Source organism: Diprion similis, chromosome 2 (assembly GCF_021155765.1).
Source record: "Diprion similis isolate iyDipSimi1 chromosome 2, iyDipSimi1.1, whole genome shotgun sequence".
In the NCBI taxonomy this organism is placed as follows: Eukaryota; Metazoa; Arthropoda; class Insecta; order Hymenoptera; family Diprionidae; genus Diprion; species Diprion similis.
The window spans coordinates 11,305,944-11,315,594 of record NC_060106.1 but is presented as its reverse complement, the minus strand read 5'-3'; the positions used below and the strand labels follow the sequence as shown (position 1 = coordinate 11,315,594).

At 37.3% G+C, this 9,651-nt stretch overlaps 3 protein-coding genes across 5 annotated transcripts; 2 read left to right on the top strand and 1 right to left on the bottom strand.

Annotated features, from left to right (window-relative positions):
- Nucleotides 1–524: 524 nt before the first annotated feature.
- On the top strand, nt 525–4,302 carry LOC124412898 (FAS-associated factor 2). Its single transcript, XM_046893103.1, has 8 exons — nt 525–941; nt 1,024–1,104; nt 1,249–1,474; nt 1,715–1,901; nt 2,108–2,281; nt 3,006–3,101; nt 3,462–3,774; nt 3,988–4,302. The coding sequence occupies exons 1-8, from the start codon at nt 879–881 to the stop codon at nt 4,150–4,152; spliced, it is 1,305 nt and encodes a 434-aa protein (XP_046749059.1). The 5' UTR covers nt 525–878; the 3' UTR covers nt 4,153–4,302.
- A 919-nt stretch (nt 4,303–5,221) lies between these two features.
- Nucleotides 5,222–8,140, top strand: LOC124412880 (nucleoporin NUP42-like). The gene is made up of 5 exons (XM_046893079.1): nt 5,222–5,501; nt 5,614–5,668; nt 5,756–5,927; nt 6,057–6,143; nt 6,251–8,140. Exons 1-5 carry the CDS (start codon nt 5,417–5,419, stop codon nt 7,727–7,729), a joined length of 1,878 nt encoding a protein of 625 aa, XP_046749035.1. The 5' UTR covers nt 5,222–5,416; the 3' UTR covers nt 7,730–8,140.
- On the bottom strand, nt 7,836–9,616 carry LOC124412925 (serine/threonine-protein kinase RIO3-like). Of its 3 annotated transcripts, XM_046893155.1 has the most exons (5): nt 9,519–9,616; nt 9,151–9,245; nt 8,888–9,069; nt 8,719–8,819; nt 7,836–8,630 (listed from the first exon to the last, which is right to left on the bottom strand). In XM_046893155.1, exons 2-5 carry the CDS (start codon nt 9,243–9,245, stop codon nt 8,328–8,330), a joined length of 681 nt encoding a protein of 226 aa, XP_046749111.1. In that variant the 5' UTR covers nt 9,519–9,616; the 3' UTR covers nt 7,836–8,327. The 3 variants fall into 3 exon arrangements, with proteins under 3 accessions (XP_046749111.1, XP_046749127.1, XP_046749119.1); XM_046893171.1 differs by lacking the exon at nt 9,151–9,245 and having other exon boundaries at nt 9,519–9,569; XM_046893163.1 differs by lacking the exon at nt 9,519–9,616 and having other exon boundaries at nt 9,151–9,311.
- Between the last annotated feature and the right edge of the window lie 35 nt (nt 9,617–9,651).

The following is a 9,651-nucleotide window of genomic DNA, read 5'->3' as shown; positions in this document are numbered from 1 at the left end:
CGAACGACGGTCTTGGGAGTAGTTGAGAGTCGAATCAACTCCTCGATCGCTCGGCATTCGTCCAATCAGAATCACTCTACTGCGCTCTACTGCCGACTTAATCACGGTCCCATGCATGAATCATTACATGCTAGCTCGTGATTTTTACAATATGTTATATATACTATGCCATGAGACGTCTTCAATGACGTTTAAAAATAATTGTCTGAGTCCATTGCAGATGTTTTGATTCCAGCTTGCCCATGAAACGCTAGTAATATTAATTGATAAATGTTAATTGGAAACATCCACCCGACTTGCGGAAGTGGGAACATTGCGGTGGCGCATGACACAACATAATTGTGATTTGAATCGTCATAATCAAGTAGAATAAACTTGAGTACTCAACAATGATATTCCAATTAAAGAGAGCTGTGTAATCATTGATTCATAAGTCGTCTTATCTCTCGATTGGCCCGATTGTTTACACGCAAGTGTCGCAATTTGAAAGAATGAAAGAGTATACATGTAATATAATATGTATTTTATTATAACCAGTGACTCTCCCTCTGTGGTGTCCATAAAAAAACATTGGATAGATAGTCACTGAACACTGGTCGAACAAATGCCCCAAAGCGTTGGAAACACGGAAGCCACCGCAAAGATGTGTAAAAGTGACTTGTGACCGTGCTTGTGGTGATCCAGCGTAGCAAGACGTATTGAAATTAAGGTTAATTTTTTCCCATTCCCGAACTAACTACCCAAATGATCATTCGGTTAGCTGGTTGCTCAAGTTTTATAAGCGTCTCGTACCGTAGTTGATAAGAATTTGACAAAAAAAAAGTTGAAAAGGCATACTTCATTACACAATTTTACACAAGTCAAAATCGAAACCAACCATGGCAGATCTTAGAATTGGGGAATTATCTCCTGATCAAACAGAAAAAGTTCTTCAATTTCAGGTAAATCTCCTCTATTAACAACTGAACTTTGGACAAAAACTTACTTGTCGATAAATTAATTACTGTCACCACAATTTTCTAGGACCTAACCGGTATCGATGATTTGTCTGTGTGTCAAGATGTTCTACGTCGTCACAATTGGAACTTGGAAGTAGCTGTACAGGTACATTAAACTTACCTATCGTTCATTTTCCTGATTACTGATCAACCAGGAAGCATCTTTCTTTCAAGAAGTACTTTTTCTTCTTTGTCAACAATCTTAACCTACAACACGAGCCTTTATATTTATTACTCGATGTCACTCTAGGAGCAACTCAATCTGTATGAAGGAAGACCCTCCATGTATGCGCAAGATTCACGATCTCGGCCACCCCCAGTCATTGACGATACAGGATTTCGAATTTACTTTAACCCTCCAAACACTTCGGATAATGGCGGCGGTTTATTCTCCTATATTTATACATTGTGGTGCAATATTGTCTCTAGCATTGGGCAACTACTCCTTGCTATATTTCGCTCAGACATTAGACCCAGTGAGTGTAATCATAGTAAATTCCATTTCTTGACTATTCAGGAATTTGACTTGGTAATTCTAGTCATTTACTTATTATTATTACTCTGTCGCGTAGTGATAAGTTGCTTGTACAAAGTTTATGACTGCCATCAACTTATAACTTATAACGTAGCAGTCCAGGTTCATCTTTTACATTCAACTAATATCATATAGCCTTATGTTTGACAATAAGTACATGAAACCACTTATATATTCACAGTATCTTCGGATCCTGTGGAGGACGTTGTAAATTTCATAAGAGTATACGAGGAACGCTATGGAAATATCCATCCCGTATTTTATCAAGGATCCTACAGTCAAGCTATTTCTGATGCTAAACAGGAGCTCAGATTCTTACTAGTCTATTTACACAAAGACGAAGCTCAAGATATCGATCAATGGTGCAGGTAATCTTGGTTCACTTCTTGATTTGGATTTATAACTTTTTCGCTGCGTGTGGATAATTAACAATCACATCAATATTATCTTTTAGTATAAAAGTAATTAACATATGCAAGAGCCACACTCACAATCCGAAAATTCCATATTTCCACTAATCCTCTAAGTTGTACAGCCAGAAACAATAGCCATCGTATATTCATTTACTCCTCAGAAGGACTTTGGGGGATCCAGAAGTGGTGAGGTTTATCAACACGCGTACACTATTCTGGGCATGTAATGTCCAGTCTGGAGAAGGTTATAAAGTTTCGGAAGCCCTCAGGTCAGGCACTTACCCCTTCCTTGCCCTTATTGTTCTCAGGGATAACAGAATGACTATCGTGGGCCGGTGAGTGGTAAAACTACGACATATGTTTTAGATTAATCATGCTGCTAGTACCCTTTATTCAAATACATAACACAAATGCGCGTTACTGTGGTGAACTATATTTGAAATGTTTAAGACTTAGAGTCCCACCCCGGAATAAGCGCTCCCACAATACACGTGTTTTCTACGTTTCTCAGTGAATTCCACGAACAGTATATCCCCTCTCCAACTGAGACTTCGGTTCAAGTTGAACTTTGCATTCCAACCTATGAATAAGCACGCCGAGCTCGAAGAATTATTGCTTACTGAGAGATCTGCACCCAAGTAAAGAGAGAGAAAACGAAACAGACAGATGTGGGGAATAGCACTAGTGGGGGTATAGCGATTCTTGGAAAAATTCTTCCCCGTGCTGGCCTAGGCGTGCTTATTCCAGGGTTGAACTGTATTGTTTTATTTGATATAAAATAGAGTCTGATGAGAGGTGACTGATACATTTATTTTTATCACTCATCAGTTATCAGGTACTATGTCATACTAAATAAAATAATGCCAAAAATACCTGAAGTTATTTCCAATTAATCCAATTTACAAAATCCATTAGTTTGTGTATACCTTAATTTACGTGAAATCCACTTTTAACAAATGAATTACGATTTCATACTGATTTAATTTGTCTGTTAATTACACAGAATATCGGATAGATTTAAACTTTTCTATTAATCATGATGTTATTGAATGATCTCAGCATGGAAGGTTCACCAACACCGTCTGAACTGATTCCTCGCCTGCAAACTATTATGGAAAATAACGAAATTGGTCTCATTCAGGCAAGGCAAGATAGGTGAGACATTTCAATTCTGCATATCCATTGACGGAATCTTTGACAATCACAAAATTGTGAAATAACAATTTTTCCTAAACATGCGCATCGTTATATCAATTATGTATGAACTTCAAGCTTGCACCTCAAAACAATCTTATAAAATCAGATTGCAATTTTCCTTATCCAAATAATTGTAATTTTTGGATGCTTAAGGCTTTCAATGATTTTTTTATGCCTACAAGTGTGAGTACAAGTAAAGGGCCAGCCCAAATTGACATCAAAGAGTTTCTACTGTACTCAAAGGACTAATTGGCAAAACTAGAATTTGTAGAAGTCAAATATTATCAAATTAATTGTATCTACTGCTACATTGTTCAGGGCAGAACGTAGTGCAGCTCAATCTCTGCGTCAGCAACAAGATGAAGCTTATGAAGAATCATTAAGAGCTGACCAAGAGAAGGACCGACGAAGAGAAGAGGAGCGAAGAGCAAAAGAAGAGAAAGAAGCAAAGGAAAAAGAAGAACTCAATGCTCAAGAACGGGAAATTCAAAGAATTCGTCAAGAGAAAGAGCTCACAGTTAAGAAAGTTCCCTTAGAGCCCAACCTTTCTAATCCTAACGTGTGTCATCTTCAAATAAAACTCGGCGAAAGAACTATAAAAAGAAGATTTCTATTGTCTGACACAACCGAGGTAAATTTTTTATATACACATCATCGATACACATCACAGTCGTCCTAACTCTGTCAGTAAACACACATTGGAAGTACACAAAAAGAACTGTCACATGACATGATTATTAGACGTTGGGACCCTTTAGATTCATCCAAAAACTATTCATATTGACTGTCTAATTGTAAGTCTGTTTCAAAAAGTAGTTCTCTTAAATTTTACTATTTATTTCAGGACGTGTATCATTGGATATTCTGCCAGCCAGATTCGCCAGCTAATTTTGAAATTACAACTAGTTACCCAAGAAGAATTCTTTATCCAGCCAACATGATACGGACATTGGGTGAAGCTGGATTAACACAACGAGAAGTGCTACACGTTAATAATTTGGATGATTAACACTGACCAATATACCTACCTACATTCACTATTTTCGGTGTCACTCCGAGGAACGAATGATTCAGCGGAAAGAGACGTTTACTGAAAGATAATATATATTTGATACATTCTAGTATTTTACATACTACACCACTGCTACATAGTAGTAAACGGGAAAAAAATCTGTCGAGAAATATATAACTATTGAAGATTTAAATATGGTAAGCTTTATAAAAAGCTTCTTAATATGTACAATATTTCTACAGAGATGTACTAAATTAATATAGTAGATACTTAACCATTTGTTCCTGCGTCACCTACAAGTGGTTTTTTTATACGTGATTCTTTGGGTCAACATGGTCTTTCTATAAATAAGCTTCTGAACATCACAATCATTTCTATCTCTTAGGGGAAAAAAATAATTTTGCACAGCTATGAATTAGTCAATTTAACCATTATGGAAAGTAATATATGATTTGACGTTTCGATCGGTATATAGATACTCATTTCAAGAGAAATCAGGGATTTTGTGGAGGTTTAGGCTAAAAAACTACATGAGGTACTTGGCAAACACTATGGACTCCTTGAAGTATAAAAGATGCAAGCTAGTCCTATATACGAAAAAGATACTTGAATTACTCAATCCTTGTAACAAAATTATGTTATACCTATTTAACAACGGCGATACTTTTTACAACAAGTCTTATTATCAAAAATTATAGGCCTGATTTTTGATGGGATTTTACTTAAAATCATTGCCCTATAACATGCCCACGAAAAAGTATGTAAGTATGTAATTAAACATTTATCACAATGAATAAAAACTGAAAGTTTTTATTGCAAATCTCCCAACGTTCGAGAAGTATTATTTTATTTTCCTCAACATACGGGTTTTTAAACAGTTTTGCGCGTCATAGAGTAACCATGTCAATTATCCACCCTCTATAGTTTGAATTACGAAGTAATACTGAGCAACCTTCCTGCAGCTCCTGCAATGGCTGCAGAACAGTGATGCAACATGTTATTTTTCTGCTTTGGCTACCGTTTTAACACTACGAGAACCATTTCAAAACACCAGCAGTACTCGTTCCGATGTATACATGCGTACATACGATACTTTGTGCAGAAAATATCTATCTCATAGGATGTAGAAGCTTATTGCGAATAGTCGGATGCAGCATATGTAATTATTTCCATGCCCACTGGTGTTAAGACATAGAGATATTTGTAAAACTCGCGTAGACGGTTGGATCGGACTACTGCATCTGTGCTATTAAATTTCATTATGGCAACATGCAAGTATTTTCTACAAGGCAATTGTCGTTTCGGCCAATATTGTCGATTCGCACATACAGCAAGTACTAATTACGGTAAGCATTTCGTATGATGATAGGTTATGTGTATCTTTACATAAAATATTCTGGTTTTACCTAACATCGACCGGGTGATGTTAATGTAACTGTTGTTAACTTCAATTTGTAGGTGATAATTCGGCCCTGGCAAACAAGCCCAGTTACACAGGAATAAAGACATTAGCGTGCGTATATAAACATGTTCAAATTCATTAAACAAAGACTCGATGTCCTTAACTCGAGAAGATGATCAATCAAACCTTTATCATCAGCTTTGCAGTTGCTGAGGAAGTCTTATCTGTCGAACGAGGTGGACAATGGCCGTTATCTTGTTTTGGTCCGTTCAAAGAACGACCATGTATACCAGGCATGGAAGACTTTTCACCTGATGAATTTCATTGGGAAATGTATCAGGCGCAAAAAAATGGCACCGTTGATCAAACTGTACGAGTCACAGTATTTTTGTAGTCAGTTCTTACCAATAAGTATTGACTGGTTTGAATTTTTTCTCTTAAAATTTCTGAGTGCCTACCTTATATTACCTGTTTAATCGTGTGCATTATAAACTTACAGAAACTTCAATTCCAACAATTGTGTCAAGATATGAAAACTAAACGTGACCTATTGAAAAATCCTACGCAAGAAATTGTAGCTATGCTGGTAAGGCTTCTATTTAGTGAGGCATTCTCGTATCATTGAAAAATCCTGATAAAACCTCTGCACAAATGTATGGATGAATTTGACACAGGTGAATTATATGTTTATAGGAAGCTCTTCAAAAAGGTGGGCAAGATAATGCTTTCAATACAAATAATTCCTCGACGAAGCAATCAAACTTCTCATTTGCAACGCCTCAATTAGCAATACCTAGTACTAGTGCACCTGCATCTAACTTGTTCACTTCAAAGACATTTAATGCCATCAACACTTCAAATCCCTTCGGAGGAGCGACATCAACGTTCGGTGCTACAGGACCAACAGTTTTCGCCTTTAACAGTCCAACAAACAGTAGCATGAATTCAACTTTTGGTGCAAAACCAAGTTTTGGTGCCAATCCTGTTTTTGGAGGTACTGGAAATCCTGCACCGCCATTCGGTGCTGCTGTCAACAATCAAAGTTCAGTATTTGCTGGTGCAAATCAAAATGCTTCATCTTTCGGGACTACTGCTGCTCAGAATCCGCCCGCTTTCAATGCTCAGCCTGTATTTGGTCAATCTAGTGCATTTAGTACTTCAACTTCAGAAAACACCCCTTTTGGAAGACTGCAATCGACTCAATCAAATACAATATTTGGTGGAACCACAACATTGACCAATTCCGTATTTGGTGGAACAGCATCAACAGCAGCACCTTCCTCAATTTTTGCTAGTACGCAATCTGCTGCAATGCCATTGTTTGGTGGGGCGTCCCAACAAACTTCAAGTTCTATTTTCGGTGGATCATCGGCAACTGGGAACAGCTCACTGGGATCTGCGCAGACTTCTCTATTCGGGCAACCAAAGACTGGCACAATTTTTGGTGGAGGTCCAGTATTTGGTGGGGCTCCAACCTTTGGTGCCCAATCAACCCCGGGAATATTTGGTGGACAATCAACCTTTGGGAGTGTTTCTACATCTTCAAGTAATGTTTTTGGTGGGACAACTGCTACCACACCAACGTTTGGATCCATTGGTCAAACTGCTCCTACATCATTTAGCTCTGTGGTCAAATCTCCAACAACCAATTTCAGCAATAATCAAAATCCGCCCCCATTTGGGTCACCAGTATCTACATCCAGTGCAAGCCCATTTGATTCTACAGTATCCACAGGTAGCACACCATTCGTTAAATCTACAGGGCCGTTTAGCACTGCTACAGTTGCGTTTGGGACTGCTTATGCAGCCGATGTTTCACCATTCGGCCAAGCATCACCATTCGGAGGTGTGCCAAATTCTTCGCCATTTTCTACTACCAATACTATCGTTTCTACGGCAGCCAGTCCATTCGCAACTCAGTCACAGCTAACTAGCAATTCACCTTTCGCTGGATCTAATTTGACTAGTCAGGGATCCGTCCTCACGTCTTCGCAAACTACATTGTTTGCTAATTCACCATTTGCATCTGTGCAGAAAGAGATTGAGAGTATTGATGAAAGTTCTTATACAATTGAAGGACATCTAACAGATGATGAAAAAGCCATGTACCTAGCTAAACAGTTTACATTAGGCAGGATTCCATTGAAACCACCTACCAAAGAACTACGTTGATTCATCAACTGTAATCAAAATATTACTTGCATACATTACAGTTGCGAACTACTGGTTAAAACAATGGTTTGTGATGTTTAAATCAAGCGAAGCTTCATAATGCGTGGAATTAAAGTCTTTTCTGGATTTTTTACATGGCATTTAATATGCATTACTAATTAAACACGATATTAGCTCTACATATCCTTTGGGTTCGAAGTTATTTCAACGTTTATATTTCTCAAACCATGAATATATGTGTCGATGCAATGACGTGTTTGAAGTGTATTAGTAGTACATTGCTCTCTAAAATCTCATGATCAAGGTCCAGCCCACATTTATTGTTATCAGTGAAACGAAATTGACTTTAAAGCGATATTTTTAAGTATTGAACTTTGATACAATGGAAAATAAAAAGATATATTTATTAAATATTGAGTGATATTTTACGCAAACCTTTATTTAGCCAACAATAAGAATTGAATTTATTCATGGATATTGACACTGCTCATTCTGTGTGTCAGTTACATAGTAACAAAATGCCTAATCATAATTCTCGGGCATTGGCGAATGAAATCAGCTGTAACATGATATTAATTTTCCTTTCATCTGGAGTCGGTCAATTTTGCGAAACAGGTAGTGGGACTTTATCTACTGTTTGCTTAGGATTAGGTCTTGCTTTGGCCTTTTCACGAGCACAATGCGCATGACTGTGTGCTCTCAACGAATTGAAAACCTTGTTATTCAACTTCATATCAAAACTGCCAGCATCGCCTGTTTTTATTCCAGGTGGAAAAGCAAGTACTCTGCAAGCATTGATTCTGGATGACATAAGCATGTCATGTTTTGTAACGATCTCCGATCCCTCGCCAACTTTCTTATATCCACAACGTGGAATGGAAGCGTACTCTTTTTCTACGCTCTGAAAATATCGTAATGGTATGTAAACTTTTCTCTCACGTAAGGATGGTTTTTTTTACAGAAAGTTATGTAAATATTAAAACATTCACCACAAATCTATCCCAGTCTCTATTTTCCTCGTCCACTTCCGGCTTACGTTCATCAGGTTCGACAGATGGACACGTCCGATAATTTGAATAGGAAACATTGACTACGATGGAAAAGAGAAGTAAAACATATTTATCGTGAGCTTCAACAGTTTTGCATTATTCAACGCACCTTTAGAAAAACCGTTGAATTTATCTTCGGTACGTTTAAGCATTGAGTCATATTCTCGATTGAACTGAGCTTGCAGCATTTGTGCAATCACCGCATCGCTATCTGTGTCGTCGAGCTCTAATAATCCGCACTCTTCTGGCGTTGGTTCTGGCATCACCAGATCCACGTGTTTACGGATTTCTCTGAAAGGTGACAAATATCAATCCTGTGTTAGGAAAAACAATAAATGTAACGCAGAACTTGAATAATAGATAACTACGTACTTTTCTTGCAAGTCTTTAGCCACTTCCTCTGACATTATTTCAGTAAGACTAACTGCTGTGGTGGCTGGTTGAATTTTAGCCCACGGTGATGACATCTTGATGATAATAATTTATATTTATAATTAGATATAAATATTAATAATAAAAACTGAAACACGAGATGGTATATCAGTGGAACTGCAATTTTGTTGGCGTTAACTTACAACAAACGCAATTCGAAAATGTTGTTCAGTTCTCAATCGATTGCACCATAATTAGACATATCTTATAGGTATAGGTATATACATACTGTGTAAATTCATCTATGTATATCTCTACGTACTAGTTATGACAGAGTACAATCCTGTGTTACGTTAAAGTACTCTTACCTCAGAATAAATTGGAATACTATAATTTGAACAGTTACACAGTCTCACTGATTTCTAACAATTCTAACGTTTCTAACCAAAGAGTAGAACAAAATTTTTATTGCTTTGACACTGGCAATGGCTTCCAACAATA

Bases quoted from the DNA above. Each gene is read 5' to 3' on its own strand.
- LOC124412898 (XM_046893103.1), top strand. From the start codon at position 879: ATGGCAGATCTTAGAATTGGGGAATTATCTCCTGATCAAACAGAAAAA. The intron at 942-1,023 runs GTAAATCTCCTC...ACAATTTTCTAG, and splicing joins AAAAAGTTCTTCAATTTCAG to GACCTAACCGGTATCGATGA. The intron at 2,282-3,005 runs GTGAGTGGTAAA...GAATGATCTCAG, and splicing joins AGAATGACTATCGTGGGCCG to CATGGAAGGTTCACCAACAC.
- LOC124412880 (XM_046893079.1), top strand. From the start codon at position 5,417: ATGGCAACATGCAAGTATTTTCTACAAGGCAATTGTCGTTTCGGCCAA. The intron at 5,502-5,613 runs GTAAGCATTTCG...TTCAATTTGTAG, and splicing joins TACAGCAAGTACTAATTACG to GTGATAATTCGGCCCTGGCA. The intron at 6,144-6,250 runs GTAAGGCTTCTA...ATATGTTTATAG, and splicing joins AAGAAATTGTAGCTATGCTG to GAAGCTCTTCAAAAAGGTGG.
- LOC124412925 (XM_046893155.1), bottom strand. From the start codon at position 9,245: ATGTCATCACCGTGGGCTAAAATTCAACCAGCCACCACAGCAGTTAGT. The intron at 8,820-8,887 runs GTGCGTTGAATA...TTTCCATCGTAG, and splicing joins ATTCAACGGTTTTTCTAAAG to TCAATGTTTCCTATTCAAAT. The intron at 8,631-8,718 runs GTGAATGTTTTA...CGATATTTTCAG, and splicing joins GAGACTGGGATAGATTTGTG to AGCGTAGAAAAAGAGTACGC.